This window comes from Pogoniulus pusillus, chromosome 23, assembly GCF_015220805.1.
Source record: "Pogoniulus pusillus isolate bPogPus1 chromosome 23, bPogPus1.pri, whole genome shotgun sequence".
In the NCBI taxonomy this organism is placed as follows: Eukaryota; Metazoa; Chordata; class Aves; order Piciformes; family Lybiidae; genus Pogoniulus; species Pogoniulus pusillus.
In genome coordinates, this window is record NC_087286.1 from 2,344,983 (window position 1) to 2,362,924 (window position 17,942).

At 53.2% G+C, this 17,942-nt stretch overlaps 1 protein-coding gene across 2 annotated transcripts in view; it reads right to left on the reverse strand.

The window, feature by feature from the left end:
* Nucleotides 1-17,942, reverse strand: part of LOC135185557 (villin-1-like) — a 91,700-nt gene that overhangs the window by 20,241 nt on the left and 53,517 nt on the right. For both annotated transcript variants that reach the window (XM_064162354.1, XM_064162353.1), the window contains exons 4-9: nt 17,065-17,261; nt 11,881-11,989; nt 10,931-11,041; nt 6,422-6,621; nt 6,259-6,337; nt 5,450-5,548 (exon numbers count right to left, since the gene is read on the reverse strand). In XM_064162354.1, coding sequence (XP_064018424.1) covers nt 5,450-5,548; nt 6,259-6,337; nt 6,422-6,621; nt 10,931-11,041; nt 11,881-11,989; nt 17,065-17,261 — 795 coding nt within the window. The remainder of the gene's footprint in view (nt 1-5,449; nt 5,549-6,258; nt 6,338-6,421; nt 6,622-10,930; nt 11,042-11,880; nt 11,990-17,064; nt 17,262-17,942) is intronic.

Here is a 17,942-nt window from a genome sequence, read left to right on the forward strand (position 1 = left end):
TTATTCTGCCCCTGTACTCATAGAATCATAGAATCAACCAGGTTGGAAGAGACCTCCAAGATCATCCAGTCCAACCTAGCACCCAGCCCTATCCAGTCAACCAGACCATGGCACTAAGTGCCTCATCCAGTCTTTTCTTGAACACCCCCAGGGACGGTGCCTCCACCACCTCCCTGGGCAGCCCATTCCAATGGGAAATCACGATGATCTGGAGGAGGGCATTGAGTCTAGCATAAGTAAGTTTGCAGATGACACCAAGCTAGGAGCAGGTGTGGAGCTGTTGGAGGGTAGGAGAGCCCTGCAGAGGGACCTGGACAGGCTGGATGGGTGGGCAGAGGCCAATGGGATGAGATTTAACAAGGCCAAGTGCAGGGTTCTGCAGTTTGGCCACAATAACCCCAAGCAGCACTACAGGCTGGGGACAGAGTGGCTGAGAGCAGCCAGGAGGAAAGGGACCTGGGCGTACTGATAGATAGTAAGCTGAAGATGAGGCAGCAGTGTGCCCAGGTGGCCAAGAGAGCCAATGGCATCCTGGCCTGCATCAGGAGCAGTGTGGGCAGTAGGACAAGGGAGGTTCTTCTTCCCCTGTACTCAGCACTGCTCAGGCCACCCCTTGAGTGCTGTGTCCAGTTCTGGGCCCCTCAATTCAAGAAAGATGTTGAGGTGCTGGAACATGTCCAGAGAAGGGCAACAAGGCTGGTGAGGGGCCTGGAACACAAATCCTATGAGGAGAGGTTGAGGGAGCTGGGCCTGTTTAGCCTGGAGAAGAGGAGGCTCAGGGGTGATCTTATTACTCGACACTGGTCAGGCCACCCCTGGAGTGCTGTGTCCAGTTCTGGGCCCCTCAATTCAAGAGAGATGTTGAGGTGCTGGAAGGTGTCCAGAGAAGGGCGATGAAGCTGGTGAGGGGCCTGGAACACAAACCCTATGAGGAGAGGCTGAGGGAGCTGGGGGTGTGCAGCCTGCAGCAGAGGAGGCTCAGGGGTGACCTCATTGCTGTCTACAACTACCTGAAGGGAGGCTGTAGCCAGGTGGGGTTGGGTTCTGCTGCTGCCAGGCAGCCAGCAACAGAAGAAGGGGACACAGCCTCAAGCTGTGCCAGGGGAGGTCTAGGCTGGATGTTAGGAGGAAGTTGTTGGCAGAGAGAGTGATTGGCATTGGAATGGGCTGCCCAGGGAGGGAGGTGGTGGAGTCACCATCCCTGGAGGTGTTCAAGCAAAGCCTGGATGAGGCACTTAGTGCCATGGCCTGGTTGACTGGCTAGGGCTGGGTGCTAGGTTGGACTGGATGATCTCGGAGGTCTCTTCCAACCTGCTTGATTCTGTGATTCCCTCTCTAGTATCCATGTTCATCATGGGGCATCGAGTCAGTCATCAGCAAGTTTGCAGATGACACTAAGCTGGGGGCAGATGTGGCTGGGTTGGAGGGCAGAAGGGCTCTGCAGCAGGACCTTGACCGCCTGGACAGATGGGCAGAGGCCAATGGGATGGGGTTCAATAGCTCCAAGTGCAGGGTGCTGCACTTTGGCCACAGCAACCCCATGCAGAGATACAGGCTGGGGTCGGAGTGGCTGGAGAGCAGCCAGACAGAGAGGGATCTGGGGGTACTGATTGATACCCACCTGAACATGAGCCAGCAGTGTGCCCAGGTGGCCAAGAGAGCCAGTGGCATCCTGGCCTGCATCAGGAATGGTGTGGCCAGCAGGAGCAGGGAGGTCATTCTGCCCCTGTACTCTGCACTGGTCAGACCACACCTTGAGTGCTGTGTTCAGTTCTGGGCCCCCCAGTTTAGGAGGGACATTGAGATGCTTGAGCGTGTCCAGAGAAGGGCAACGAGGCTGGGGAGAGGCCTTGAGCACAGCCCTACGAGGAGAGGCTGAGGGAGCTGGGATTGGTTAGCCTGGAGAAGAGGAGGCTCAGGGCAGACCTCATTGCTGTCTGCAACTACCTGAGGGGAGGTTGTGGCCAGGAGGAGGTTGATCTCTTCTCTCAGGTGGCCAGCACCAGAACAAGAGGACACAGCCTCAGGCTGTGCCAGGGGAGATTTAGGCTGGAGGTGAGGAGAAAGTTCTTCCCTGAGAGAGTCATTGGACACTGGAATGGGCTGCCCGGGGAGGTGGTGGAGTCGCCGTCCCTGGAGCTGTTCAAGGCAGGACTGGACGTGGCACTTGGTGCCATGGTCTGGCCTTGAGCTCTGTGGTAAAGGGTTGGACTTGATGATCTGTGAGGTCTCTTCCAACCCTGATGATACTGTGATACTGTGATACTGTGATACTGTGATACTTTCTTAAAGGCACCGAACCCTACCCCAGAGCTGGTCACCTGGATCACATCCTAAGCTAAATCTCTGCCTGGCACCTTAGTCTTGAAGAAAATCTCACTCAATGGTCTAATGAAACTCTCCCTCTCTCAGCAGCTCTATAGATGGCTTCTGGCGATGGATCTAGGACTAAAGGGAGCAGCAGTGGGGTGTGCTCTTGACCCAAGAGCCTAGCTCAGTTCTTTGCTTTTTTCCAAGCATCCTATCCCTCTGTAAAACAGGGAGACTGTCCCTCCTGTAGCTCGAGGGAGAGCATGCATGCCAGTGCAGTCAAGGAATGGAGGCAGCTAAGTACCCCACAACATTTTTGCTTCATAGAATGGGTTAGGTTGGAAGGGAGCTCACAGCTCAGCCAGCTCCAACCCCATGCCATAGGCAGGGACACCTCCCACTAGAACAGGCTGCCCAAGACCTTATCCAACCTGGCCTTGAACACCTCCAGGGAGGTTGTGGAGCACAGAAGCACCCAATGTGATCAAAGATCACATTGGGTGCTTCTGTGCTCCACAACCTCCCTGGGCAACCTGTGCCAATGTCTCAACATCCTCAACCTGTGCCAGGGTCTGACCACCCTCAACCTGTGCCAGGGTCTCACTACCCTCACTGCAAAGAACCCTTTCCTAACATCTAGTTTCAATCTCCATCTAGTTTCAACCTCCCCACAACATGACACTTGGGAAAACACAGACTCATAGAACAGTTTAGGTTGGAAGGGAGCTCAAGGATCATCCAGTTCAAACCCCATGCCATAGGCAGGGACACCTTGCACTAGAAGAGATCACTCAAGGCCTCATCTGACTTGGCCTTGAACACTTCCAGGGAGGTGTTCAAGAACTTTATTTCATCACAATAGAGCCACTACTGAGTTAAAAGACTACTTCAGAGAAGTGTTTGATGTAATATGAGGGAGAAGGAAATTATCTATGTCCTGGCACAATACCAAAGCCATTGCTCAGTTCTGGGAAACTGCTCTTGTGTTTATCTTGCCAGGCTCCAGGATGACCTGGAGGTATGGTGCTGACAACTGTGGCTCAGGAAAGCCTGGCTGTGGGCTCCTGAGCATTCATCTTCTGCTGCCACACACTGCCCCCAGGGAAAAGCAGAGCAGATGGTCTTCCCATCCACCTGCTGCACTCAAAGAACGAGATCTCTTTTGTTCTACACGTGTAGCTCAGGGCCAGAATTGTAGAGCTGACTCACTAATAAAAACATTGGAAAGGAGCACAGAGGACTGCAAAATATGTTTAAAGGTAATGTTTGTTTAAGCTTTTCTTCTCCAAGATGACTGGTGCAATGCAGACTTTGGCTCATAGAATCAGTCAGGGTTGGAAGGGATCACAAGGATCAGACAGTTCCAACCCCCCTGCCATGCCCAGGGACACCTTACCCTAGAGCAGGCTGCACACAGCCTCAGCCAGCCTGGCCTCAAACACCTCCAGCCATGGGGCCTCAACCACCTCCCTGGGCAACCCAGTCCAGCCTCTCACCACTCTCCTGCTCAACAACTTCCTCGTCACCTCCAGCCTCACTCTCCCCACCTCCAGCTTTGCTCCATTCCCCCCAGTCCTGGCACTCCCTCACAGCCTAAAAAAATCCCTCTTCTGCCTTTTTGTAACCCCCTTCAGATCCTGGAAGGCCACAAGAAGGTCCCCTGGGAGCCTCCTCTGCTCCAGCCTGCACAGCCCCAACTCTTTCAGGCTGTGCTCACAGCAGAGCTGCTGCAGCCTCTGAGCATCCTCCTGGCCCTGCTCTGGACACTCTCCAGCATCTCCACAGCCCTCTTGTCCCAGGGGCTCCAGAGCTGGATGCAGTACTCCAGGTGGGGTCTCAGCAGAGCAGAGCAGAGCAGAGCAGAGCAGAGCAGAGCAGAGCAGAGCAGGAGTGTCTCCAGGTAAGACCTTACTGAAGGCCTCACTGAAGATGTTCCCATAAGGGAACAGAGCAATAAAAATCTCCCTTCCTTTGCAGCAATCACTCCGAGACGCCAGATTGCCAACCAGCCTCCAAATACCTCATTCCATCAGGCTGCCTTGAAGCTAATTTTTCCTGAAAGATGCTGAGGCATGCTCTGCTAGGACATAACTGCATGGCAGCTCATCTGGGAGAGCAGCAGAGGTGCCAGGATGCTATGTTGGTGTGCTCTACCTTAACACGAGCCCTGGCCTGCCAAGCTGAATTAAAGGCAGTCAATAACAGATCTGTTTCTACTCAGTGGAAGAGCCTCTTGTCATCATCCTATGCACATGTGGAACCTGGGCCCAGCCCCACTGCTGTGTAAGACACTTGTTACCTGCATTGGACTTGCCCTTGAGGCCTGTGGCACCTGTATAATAGATCTGGCTTCTCCAGAGAGACCAGGCAACAGAGTTCCCCACTGACTTGCCCAAAGTGTAACTCTCCAGTTGTGCTGGGGGAGGCATAGGCTGGATGTGAGGAGGAGGTTCTTCACAGAGAGATATGCTGAAGGTGTTGAAGAAAAGACTGGAGGAGGCACTTAGTGCCATGGTCTGGTTGACTGGCTTGGGCTGGGTGCTAGGTTGGGCTGGATTAGCTTGGAGGCCTCTTCCAACCTGCTTGATTCTATGATTCTTGTTTGGGAAGGCAAGAGAAGCCTTTCAGGGTCAGGGCAGCAGTCTGTGCTGGCTGGGACAGTGGCATTAAGAGATGATGTTCAGGGAGCACTCATTAGCTTGGGAGCTGCCTTCAGTATGTGCTGGACCCACAACAGTGGGTCCCAGAGGTTAGTGAGGGTGTAAGAGCCTCTTTAAGATGTCTTTAGGGACCTGTTGTCCATATCTTTGTCTAATCTCATCTTGATCCTTCTGATACTCTCTTCTCCCATCAAGTCTTGGATCAGCAAAGTCCAGAAGCACAGCACTCACTGTGGAACAAAATATTTTCTCCTGTGTTTCTCCTCTTTAACAGATTCCTTCTTAGTTTTAACAGCCAGGTGTCAGTAATGCAATTTGGTGACCAATGATTCTGTGTTCACACCATCACTGCTCCCCTAGACCTCTAACTTCTCTCTGTTACTATGCAGGTCAGCTCCTCAGGACCCACACTTGATTGCAGTTAGTGGTCATTGCTAGCTTAGCACTCAGCCTCCCATGACACTGTTTGCACAACTCACCACAGCTCGAGTGAAGGCTGCTTTTTTCTCTTCTGGGCTGGAGGCTTTTCCTCTCCAGACATAAATCTTGAAACCACCTTGGTCTAAAATGTAGCAGTCCTGAGGTGAAACAGGAAAAAAACAGATGTAAAAAGCTCTAAACAGGAGAAGGTTCTCATTTGTAGCCTACTCAGGCTGGATACCTCTAGAAGATTTGGGTTATACTCACAGAATACTTTGGGTTGGAAGGAACCTTTAAAGACCAGGGACCTGCACAGGCTGCAGAGGTGGGCACAAGCCAAGCTCAGAAGGTTCAACAAGACCAAGTGCAAGGTCCTGCAGCTGGGTCAGGGCAATGCCAAGCACAACTCCAGGCTGGGCAGGGAGTGTCTGGAGAGCAGCCCTGAGGAGAAGCTCCACAGGAGCCAGCAGTGTGCACTTGCAGCCCAGAAAGCCAAGCAGAGCCTGGGCTGCAGCAGCAGAAGTGTGGCCAGCAGGGCCAGGGAGGGGATTCTCCCCCTCTGCTCTGCTCTGCTGAGACCCCACCTGGAGTCCTGCATCCAGCTCTGGAGCCCCTGGGACAAGAGGGCTGTGGAGATGCTGGAGAGTGTCCAGAGCAGGGCATGCTCAGAGAGCTGGAGCACCTGCTATCTTTGATCACATTCTGTACTCCATAACCCCCCTGGAGGCTTTCAAGGCCAGGTTGGATGAGGCCTTGAGTGACCTGTTCTACTGGGAGGTGTCCCTGCCAATGGCTGGGACTGGAACTGGCTGATCTTTGAGGTCCCTTCCAACCCAAACCATTCTGTGACTCTATGGCTTTTGCTTACCTCGTGCTGGAGCAGATCCTGTGTCAGGGGCCGAGTAGCTATCTCCTGTACCACCAGGTCATTGTCCTTCTCATAGACACTGAAAGACAGCCAGCAAGGGAGTCAGCCTTCACTGCACCCACCGTGACAAGGGGAAGGGGTTGCTGCCCCACCTTGGACTCACTGGTAGAGCCTGACGTTTGCCTTCTGCAGCTCGTCTGCTTTCGTGTCGGGGGTGGCGTCTCGGAGCTCGCCGTGCCGCTCCCCCAGCACCATCCTCATGATGTGCATGAGGTCTGGGCAGCTCTGCTCCTCGTCGATGATGCCGATCTGAGCGCGGCCTCCCCTCTCGCTGTCCCTGATGCTGCGAGCCAGAGCCAGACCCTGCGCCAGCATCACAGTGTCACAGTGTCACAGTATCACAGTGTCACAGTGTCACAGTATCACAGTGTCACAGCATCACAGCGTCACAGCGTCACAGCGTCACAGTGTCACAGCATCACAGCGTCACAGCGTCACAGCGTCACAGTGTCACAGTGTCACAGCATCACAGTGTCACAGCGTCACAGTATCACAGTGTCACAGCGTCACAGCGTCACAGTGTCACAGCGTCACAGCGTCACAGTGTCAGTGTCACAGCATCACAGCGTCACAGCGTCACAGCGTCACAGTGTCACAGCGTCACAGCGTCAGTGTCACAGTATCACAGTATCACAGTGTCACAGTATCACAGTATCACAGTGTCACAGTGTCACAGCGTCACAGCGTCACAGCGTCACAGCGTCAGTGTCACAGTATCACAGTATCACAGTATCACAGTGTCACAGTATCACAGTGTCACAGCGTCACAGCGTCACAGCGTCACAGTGTCACAGTATCACAGTGTCACAGTGTCACAGCGTCACAGCGTCACAGTGTCACAGTGTCACAGTATCACAGTGTCACAGTGTCACAGGATCACAGTGTCACAGTATTATTAGGATTGGAAGAGACCTCACAGATCATCAAGTCCAACCCTTTAGCACAGAGCTCAAGGCCAGACCATGGCACCAAGTGCCACGTCCAGTCCTGCCTTGAACAGCTCCAGGGACGGCGACTCCACCACCTCCCCGGGCAGCCCATTCCAGTGTCCAATGACTCTCTCAGGGAAGAACTTTCTCCTCACCTCCAGCCTAAATCTCCCCTGGCACAGCCTGAGGCTGTGTCCTCTTGTTCTGGTGCTGGCCACCTGAGAGAAGAGAGCAACCTCCTCCTGGCCACAACCTCCCCTCAGGTAGTTGCAGACAGCAATGAGGTCTCCCCTGAGCCTCCTCTTCTCCAGGCTAACCAATCCCAGCTCCCTCAGCCTCTCCTCGTAGGCCTGTGCTCAAGGCCTCTCCCCAGCCTCGTCACCGGGGGGAAGCCTCAGACACTGAGCAATGCCTGAGCACTGCCAGTCCAAGCCAACTGCAACAGCTCTCTGAAGCCTCCAGTGTCCTCCAAATGAAGCTAGTAAAAGGGACGCTTTAATGACACCAGATGAAGCAGCAGTGTCAATCTGCTGGAGGTAGAAGGCCCTGCAGAGGGATTTGGACAGGCTGGAGCCATGGGCTGAGGCCAGTGGCATGAGGTTTAACACAGCCCAGTGCCAGGTCATGCACTTTGGCCACAACAACCCCCAGCAGCCCTACAGGCTGGGGGAGGAGGGGCTGGAGAGTTGCCTGGTAGAAAGGGACCAGGAGGTGTTGGTGGCCAGCAGCTGAACATGAGCCAGCAGTGTGCCCAGATGGCCAAGAAGGCCAACAGCATCCTGGCTTGGATCAGCAATGGTGTGACCAGCAGGAGCAGGGAGGTGCTCATGCCCCTGTGCTCAGCACTCCTGAGCCCACACCTCCAGTACTGTGCCCAGCCTTGGTCAGCACAGCACAGGAGGGACATTGAGGTGCTGGAGCAGGGCAGAGAATGGCAACGAGGCTGGTGAGAGCTCTGGCAAACCTGACCTGTGAGGAGCAGCTGAGGGAGCTGGGGGTGTTCAGTCTAGGAGGATGCTGAGAGGGGACCTTATTGCCCTCTACAGCTACCTCAAAGGAGGTTGTAGTGAGGCTGGAGCTGGTCTCTTCTCCCCAGTTACTAATGCTAGGACAAGAGGAAATGGCCTCAAGTTGCATCATGGGAGAGTTAGGTTGGCTGTTGGGAGGAAGTTCTTTCCTGAGCAGGTGGCCAGGCACTGGGACAGGCTGCCCAGGGAGGTGGTGGAGATGCCATCCCTGGAAGTGTTCAAAAGGAGAGGGGATGTGGAGCTTGAGGCTATGGTCTGGTGATGAAGGCTGCTGGGATGAAGGCTGGACTGGCTGATCCTGGTGGTCCTTTCCAACCATAGTGATGAGATGTTGTGCTGAGGGCTTTGGTTTGGTCAAGGACTTGTCAGTGTGAAACTGATGCTTGGACTCGAGGAGCCTGAAGGGCTTTGCCAAGCTGAGAAATTCTGTGCCTCTGTAGTGAACACTCAGGAATCTACTGCACAATACTGTCCCCCCTGGCGCTTGCCCCTGCAGGGCACAGGCAGGCAGCAGCCACCACAGGTGTTGCTTTCCTGTGACTGTACATGAGCAAGTCCAGAGATCTGGTGAGATGGGCTGGGAGGGGGACACATACATGCTGCATGCTGCAGAGCTGCAGACCCTGGGTGCTCTGCAGTGATATTTCACATGTCAGTGCTTCAAGTCCTCAAAACCTGACTATACTTTCTGTGGGGAAGAACAAGGCAGCATGAAATGTCAACCAACTAATTAGGCTGAAATCTCTCATCTTCCAGTTAGTTATCTTATTTCCATGGCTCTTACAGTGACAGCTTTGAGAAGAGCCACTCTGATACACTAAGAAGCAACCTGCCTGATTGCTAGGCAGGAGATGAACCATGGCCTGTTCCTCACAGCAGCCATCCCTCAGTCTGCTTCTTTCCCTCTGTACACTGAGGGTTTCCTTGTCTCTTCTCTGCTCTCCACTGGATCTTCTGCTCTGGACATTATGTCCTGGAAAACTGCCTTCCCTGTGAAGTTTCCCTCTCTCCTAGCTCCTGGGCTGCTACTGTGTGAAGAGCAGACTCACCTACCTGTCAATGTGTAATGAATGCAGGCTTGGCTACTGGCTTTGCTGATGGATCTATCCTGCTTTACTGTATCTCTCTGCCCTGGTTTAGCTATCAGTAAAATAGAGTTAATGACTCCTTTGCAAAGAGCCTTAAGATCTATGGATCTGATCTATCAACACCTGGGTTATGCATTCCTACTTGTGTGAGCACTGACCAAGCTGGAATTCACAGGCTCACAGGATATCAGGATTTGAAAGGGACCCAAGGAGATCACTGAGTCCAACCCCCTGCCAGAGCAGGACAATCCTATCTAACACAGATCACACAGGAACACATCCAGACAGGCCTTGAAAGTCTTCATGGAAGGAGACTCCACAACCTCTCTGGGCAGCCTGTGCCAGGGCTCTGGGACCCTTACAGGAGAGAAGTTCACCCTTGTGTTGAGGCAGAACCTCCTGTGCTGCAGCTTCCATCCATTGCTGCTCGTCCTATCCCAGGGAGCAGTGAGCAGAGCCTGTCCCCCACTCCTGGCAGCCCTCAGATAGTTATAAACATTTATCAAATCCCCTCTCAGTCTTCTCCTCTCCCCACTGAGCAGCCCCAGGTCCCTCAGCCTCTCCTCATCAGCCATGCCCTCCTGTCCCCTCATCATCCTCACAGCCCTCTGCTGGACCCTCTCCAGCAGATCCCTGTCCCTCTTCAACTGGGGAGCCCAAAACTGAACACAGTGTTCAAGATGGAGTCTCAGCAGGGCAGAGTAGAGGGGGAGGAGAACCTCCCTTGAATTCCCTGTGATGCTGTAAAAAAATACACCTAAAATTCATTTGTCCCTGGGGTAGTTACTGCAGCCAACATTAGTAGTGTTGCTAAGCTTTTACCTTCACATAAAGCAAACTACAGGGCACAGAGGGATGTAGATAGACCTCCTTAAAGCAAGCTGGATGCCCTTTTGGAGCTGCAGCTGGTGTTGTGCCCACAGGCACCAGTAAAACCTAAGCTAAGGCTAGGTGTACACTGAAGCAAAGCTCTTCCCTAGGCATCTTATACCAACACATAGGCAAGAGGAAGATTTCTAGAATCACAGAACTGTTTTAGTTGGAAAATATCTTTAAGATCATTGAGTTTATCAATTATCAAGCCTGGAGCTAAACTGCATCCCTCAGTACCACGTATCTTTGTCTTTATAACACCACCAGGGATGGGGATTCAGCCATCTCCCTGAAGAGCCTATTCCACTGTCTCTGCTCATCTCTGTCTTGCAGGCATCCAGCAACAGAACAAGGAGACACAGCCTGAAGCTGTGCCAGGGCAGGTCTAGGCTGGATGTTAGGAGGAAGTTGTTGTCAGAGAGAGTGATTGGCATTGGAATGGGCTGCCCAGGGAGGTGGTGGAGTCACCGTCCCTGGAGGTGTTCAAGACTGGATGGGACACTCAATGCCATGGTCTAGATGACTGGCCAGGGCTGGGTGCTAGGTTGGACTGGATGAGCTTGGAGGTCTCCTCCAACCTGCTTGATTCTATGATTCTACTGAGCTTGTCACTATCTCTCTGTTTATTTTTTTTCCCCTGTCCAGGCATCAAAACTAGCTGCTGGTGAGCTAAGTGGCTTTTGCCTGTACTCACCCTGGATTTCTCAGCGATGCTGCAGCTGGGTCCATTCCACTGAATCAGCACTTTCCCCAGGTCCAGCAAGAAAACATCGCCCTTGTTGAAACTGTCCCAGGAAAGTGCCACCTGTCATGAGGAAATGAAAGCACCTGGCAAGCCGAGGAGCACAACAAGGGCTGCAGGAGGCAAGTCCCAGCCATTGGGAATTTGCCCTTAGGGCTGTAACAAATGTTCTGCAACAATATGCTCCTTTTCCTAGCCCTCGGCTGGTTCACTGAGCCCAGCGACTTCTGGGATGATGCTACCCAACCTCCGAGTGAGGTCTGGAAGCCTCTCCTGTAGTAGGGGTCCTTGAGCAGAGATGATGTAGGCAAACCTGCTATAAAGTTGTGATGGTTTGGGTGTTCCCTGCCCCCCCACACTTTGGAAATCACCCAGACTAGGCTCAGCCAGCTCTGGAAATTGAATGAAGCTTCTATTTACAGCTTAGCTCAATAGACAAGCAGATAGTTACAGTATATACAGTTACAGACAGAAATAGACAAGGCAAAAGGTAACACAGAAACACAACAGCCCTGCCAGAAACCTGAGTACCCAGGAGAGGCTCCCAACTGCCCTTCATCTTCCCCCACCCCTCTCAACCTTACCCCAGTCCCAAGGAAGAAAGGAGGTTCAGCCAGGGGGGTTAGGAAGCAAAATGGATTAGAAAAGAAAATGGAGAGTGAGGTTAGAGAGAGAGATCCATCTCAGAGCTCCCCAGCAGCAGAGGAGAAGACTCCCTTATTTATTCTTATACCTCTCAGCAAGCCTATGAGTGAAGTAGACATCATCCTTGCTTTCTTTCCACAGCCTGTCATCTAGTTCTTCTCACCAAAACGTTCTAGCCTGCTTCAGACTAGCACAGAAATGGATGTAGAAAGAGATGCAAGAAGAAATAATGCCCAAGGAGAGAGGGTTCTCCTTACCTCTGTGGCTGACACATGCTTCTTTCCCTTGACGTGGAGAAGACGCTTGATGTTGTACATATTGGTCTCTACATGCTTAAATCCTGATGCCACACCACCCTTCTTATAGCTGTTTGGTAGCAGGAAATAAAGAGATAAGAGCTGGTTGTAAAATACCTTCTCCTGTATCCTCTGAGAGCATCTCAAGCTTTTGGTGATGACAGAACAATCTAAAGCAAGTACAGTCTCAAAGTCCTAACGATGGAATGTCAGATGCTCTGTTGCCTCACTCTGCTGTTCATGGTCCCTGCTCAGATCAAAGCTCCTCAAGGTGTCTGTCCATCTGGTGTGCATCTTGGGAGAAGATGTGTAGATGAACAGGTAGGTCAGGGACACCAATGGTTGGCCCAATCCCAAGCACAACTCCAGGCTGGGTGGGGAATGGCTGAGATCAGCCCTGAGGAACAGCACCTGGGGGTCTGGGCTGGTGAAAAGCTCAACAGGAGCCTGCAGGGTGAGTGCAGCCCAGACACAACCCTGTGCTGGGCTGCAGCAAGAGCAGTGTGGGCACAGGGCAAGGGAGGGGATTCTGCCCCTTGGCTCTGCTCTCCTCACACCCCACCTGCAGTCCTGGGGGCAGTTCTGCAGCCCCCAGCACAAGCAGGACATGGAAGTGTTGGAGCCAGTGCAGAGGAGGCCACCAAGATGCTGAGAGGGCTGCAGCAGCTCTGCTCTGAGCACAGGCTGAGAGAGTTGGGGCTGTGCAGCCTGGAGAAGAGAAGGCTTCCAGGAGACCTTGGAGTGGCCTTGCAGGATCTGAAGGGGGCTACAGGAAGGCTGGGGAGGGACTATTGACAAGGTCTGGTGATGAGAGGAGGAGGAGGAATGGGTTTGAACTGGCAGAGGGGAGATTGAAACTAGATGTTAGGAAAGGGTTTTTTGCAGTGAGGGTGGTGAGACACTGGCACAGGTTGCCCAGGGAGGTTGTGGAGCACAGAAGCACCCAATGTGATCTTTGATCACATTCTGTGATCTCCACAACCTTCCTGGAGGTGTTCAAGGCCAGGTTGGATGAGGCCTTGGGCAGCCTGTTCTAGAGGGAGGTGTCCCTGCCCATGGCAGGAGGTTGGAACTGGCTGATCCTTGAGTTCCCTTCCAACCTAAGCCATTCTATGATTCTACAAAGCACAGCTCCAGAAGCAATCTCATTTACCATGGCATTGGCATCTCAAGACTGAACTACTCCATAAATATTCCATCCATAAATGAAAGACCTTTTGCAGAAAACAGACTTCTGGCTAAAATTTGGCTTTGCTCAAGGCACTTACTCTGCTTAAAGCAGATTAGCTTGAAAATTGTTGCCCTAAGTAGAAGAAAAAGCAGGCACAAGACTTTGTTTTTCTCTCAGATGCAATCTGGCAGTTTTGCTCTTCCACAGGCACCCTTTGCCACTGCCACAGTGAGCACTGCATTGCCCCACTGCATGTTGCCATCCTCTCTTCTCCAGGCAGCTTTACGAGGCAGACACAATCACTGCCACATCCAGCTGGCAGCTGTCACTAGTGGTATCCCTCAGGGATCTGTGCTGGGCCCCATCCTCTTTAACATCTTCATAGATGATCTGGATGAGGGCATGGAGTCAGTCATCAGCAAGTGTGCAGATGACACCAAGCTGGGGGCAGATGTGGCTGGGTTGGAGGGCAGAAGGGCTCTGCAGCAGGACCTTGACTGCCTGGACAGATGGGCAGAGTCCAATGGGATGGAGTTCAATAGCTCCAAGTGCAGGGTGCTGCACTTTGGCTACAACAACCCCATGCAGAGATACAGGCTGGGGTCGGAGTGGCTGAGAGCAGCCAGACAGAGAGGGATCTGGGGGTGCTGATTGATACCCGCCTGAACATGAGCCAGCAGTGTGCCCAGGTGGCCAAGAGAGCCAGTGGCATCCTGGCCTGCATCAGGAATGGTGTGGCCAGCAGGAGCAGGGAGGTCATTCTGCCCCTGTACTCTGCACTGCTTAGACCTCACCTTGATTGCTGTGTTCAGTTCTGGGACCCCCAGTTTAGGAGGGACATTGAGATGCTTGAGTGTGTCCAGAGAAGGGCAACGAGGCTGGGGAGAGGCCTTGAGCACAGCCCTACGAGGAGAGGCTGAGGGAGCTGGGATTGGTTAGCCTGGAGAAGAGGAGGCTCAGGGGAGACCTCATTGCTGTCTACAACTACCTGAGGGGAGGTTGTGGCCAGGGGGAGGTTGCTCTCTTCTCTCAGGTGGCCAGCACCAGAACAAGAGGACACAGCCTCAAGCTGTGCCAGGGGAGATTTAGGCTGGAGGTGAGGAGAAAGTTCTTCCCTGAGAGAGTCATTGGACACTGGAATGGGCTGCCCGGGGAGGTGGTGGAGTCGCCGTCCCTGGAGCTGTTCAAGGCAGGACTGGACGTGGCACTTGGTGCCATGGTCTGGCCTTGAGCTCTGTGCTAAAGGGTTGGACTTGATGATCTGTGAGGTCTCTTCCAACCCTGATGATACTGTGATACTACATGATTCCCTGTGGAAGTCCTACTACCCATTCCCTGTGGAAGTTCCAGGGCACTTCCACTTCCCCTAGACCACCTTAGAAAACAGATGCAATGAGGCTCTTTAGCCTGGAAAAGAGCAGACTGAGAGGGGATCTTACAAATGCACTTTAATATCTAAAGGGTGGTGGTCATGAGGATGGGGCTGGGCTCTTCTCACTGGTAGGCAGTGATAGGACAAGAGGCAATGGACACAAGCTAGAAATGAGGTTTCACTTGAACTTAAGGAGAAACTTCTGTCCTTTGACAGTGCTGGAGCACTGGAACAGGCTGCCCATGAGGTTGTGGAGTCTCTTTCACTGGACACTTCTAAAACCCAACTGGATGTGTTCCTGTGCAATCTGATCTAGGGGTACCTGCATTAGCAGGGGGATTGGACTTAGATGATCTCCAGAGGTCTATTCCAATCCCCACCACTCAACAATTCATGCTACAGACATAACTGGCACAATGTAACAGCCATTTATAGGGGAAAGAAACCACTGCTGAGAAGCTTACAGTGGGCAATAGATGGATCTTATCATAGCTTGGAAGAGACTGGCAAATATGGTCAGACCTGTGAGTGATTCACAGTATTGCAGACTTGTTTCATCATATACAGAGGGATGCTTTGATGATTCACTCCACCTGCCAGGAAGTGGAAAGAGCTTTAATTTCTCTTTCTAGCTCAGACTTCTTGCTTGGTTTTAGGGATGGAGTCTAGATCAAGATGAGGTCTAACTCATACTGCTCTCCAGAGGCAGATAAGTTACCAAATAGACATTTTAACCTTCATGTCTTCAAAGGTCTTCATTTTAGTCCTTCATTGTTGCTTGCTCATCTTTAAGACAAGGGCAAGGCACTTCTCTGCCACACAAAAATGGTCAGGAAACTCATGAGGGGTTGTAGAGCTGCACAACAGAGAGGCAGCAAAGGGCAGACAGGGATACAGGACATTGAGAAAGGATGAGTTTTCATCTGGAGATTCTTCAGCCATTTAAAAGCAAGGGTTGTTCATTGCCAGTGAAGTTCCCACCACAGGATTGCTTTTGGGGGCACCTTCAAAGGCCACAAAGGGAACAAACACACAACAGGATTGGATTCAACAGTATCTGTCAGTCTGCAGAAGTTCTGAGCCAAACCTTCCTTCCACTACAGGATTATTCAAACAGAACAGAATAGAATCAACCAGAATGGAAGAGACCTCCAAATTCATCCAGCCCAACCTAGCACCCAGCCCTGCCCAACCAACCAGACCATGGCACTAAGTGCCTCAGCCAGGCTTGGCTGCAACACCTCCAGGGATGGCAACTCCACCACCTCCCTGGGCAGCCCATTCCAATGCCAATCACTCTCTCTGACAACAACTTCCTCCTAACATCCAGCCTAGACCTGCCCTGGCACAACTTGAGGCTGTGTCCTGCTGGTTGTCTGGCAGCAGAGCTCAACCCCACCTGGCTACAGCCTCCCTGTAGGGAGCTGCAGACAGCAATGAGCTCTGCCCTGAGCCTCCTCTGCTGCAGGCTGCACACCCCCCAGCTCCCTCAGCCTCTCCTCACAGGGCTCTGCTCCAGGCCCCTCCCCAGCCTTGCTGCCCTTCTCTCAACACCTTCCAGCACCTCAACATCTCTCTTCAATTGAGGAGTCCAGAACTGGACACAGCACTCATGGTGTGGCCTGAGCAGTGCTGAGCACAGGGGCAGAAGAACCTCCCTTGTCCTGCTGCCCACACTGCTCCTCAGCCAGCCCAGGATGCCATTGGCTCTGCTGCCCACCTGGGCACTCTGCTGCCTCAGCTTCAGCTCCTCTCTCCCAGCACCCCCATTACTCCCAGTATGAGCCAGATCAGCACAGGTGGCTGTTAGTCTGAAATGCCCTCAATGGGCATTTTAACCTGAAGTGTGTGGAGTAGTGGCAGGAAGGCTGTAGAGGGGATGGAAGCAAGGTTAAGATGCATTTCCTACAAGGATCTGGGGAAATGGCCAGCAGATCAGAGGGATTGGTTCCAAGCTCAGTGCTTAAAAACAACCCTTTCAAAGTGGCAGATTCTTCTTCTGAGTTTTGGGCAGCTTCAGTGCTGCCATTCAGCCTTCTGAAACGATGTCTCTGAAAAGGAGAGGGGACCCCAGGGACTACGACCCCCCAGTTTAGGAAGGACACTGAGATGCTTGAGCATGTCCAGAGAAGGGTGACGAGGCTGGGGAGAGGCCTTGAGCACAGCCCTACGAGGAGAGGCTGAGGGAGCTGGGATTGGTTAGCCTGGAGAAGAGGAGGCTCAGGGGAGACCTCATTGCTGTCTACAACTACCTGAGGGGAGGTTGTGGCCAGGAGGAGGTTGCTCTCTTCTCTCAAGTGGCCAGCACCAGAACAAGAGGACACAGCCTCAGGCTGTGCCAGGGGAGATTTAGGCTGGAGGTGAGGAGAAAGTTCTTCCCTGAGAGAGTCATTGGACACTGGAATGGGCTGCCCGGGGAGGTGGTGGAGTCGCCGTCCCTGGAGCTGTTCAAGGCAGGACTGGACGTGGCACTTGGTGCCATGGTCTGGCCTTGAGCTCTGTGCTAAAGGGTTGGACTTGATGATCTGTGAGGTCTCTTCCAACCTTGTTGATGCTGTGATGCTGTGCCCCACCCCATCACAGGGCATGCTGCAGTACTCACATGATGCCGTTGCGGAAGTAGCTCTGGAAGGTCTCGGACTCGTGGCCCTGCACCTCGCGGTGCTGCACAGGGCTGCCCCCGAGCACACTGTCCAGCTGCGTCACGTACACGGCCGCGGCACCCTGCTCGTCCTGCGACGAGTCCCTGCCAATCCAGTAGTGCAAGTCCACGGCAGTGCCACGAGAGGTCCTTTTGGTCTGGAAGAGGTGGGAAAGGTGAGTCAGGATGAAGACACAGCTCAGATGTATGTTTCAGGTGTGTGTTTCTGGGGACAAGGAAGACATGGACTTAGAATCGTAGAGTCATCAAGCAGGTTGGAAGAGAGCTCCAAGCTCACCCAGTCCAACCTAGCACCCAGCACTGCCCAAGCAACCAGACCATGGCACTAAGTGCCCCAGTCAGGCTTGGCTTCAACACCTCCAGCCACAGAGACTCCACCACCTCCCTGGGCAGCCCATTCCAATGCCAATCACTCTCTCTGACAACAACTTCCTAACAACATCCGGCCTAGACCTCCCCAGGCACAACTTCAGACTGTGTCCCCTTCTTCTGTTGCTGGCTGCCTGGAGCCCAACCCCACCTGGCTACAGCCTCCCTGCAGGTAGTTGTAGACAGCAATGAACTCTGCCCTGAGCCTCCTCTGCTGCAGGCTGCACACCCCCAGCTCCCTCAGCCTCTCCTCACAGGGATCTGCTCCAGGCCCCTCCCCAGCCTTGCTGCCCTTCTCTCAACACCTTCCAGCACCTCAACAGCTCTCTTGAATTCAGGAGCCCAGAGCTGGACACAGCACTCCAGGGGTGGCCTGAGCAGTGCTGAGCACAGGGGCACAAGAACCTCCCTTGTCCTGCTGCCCACACTGCTCCTGAGCCAGCCCAGGA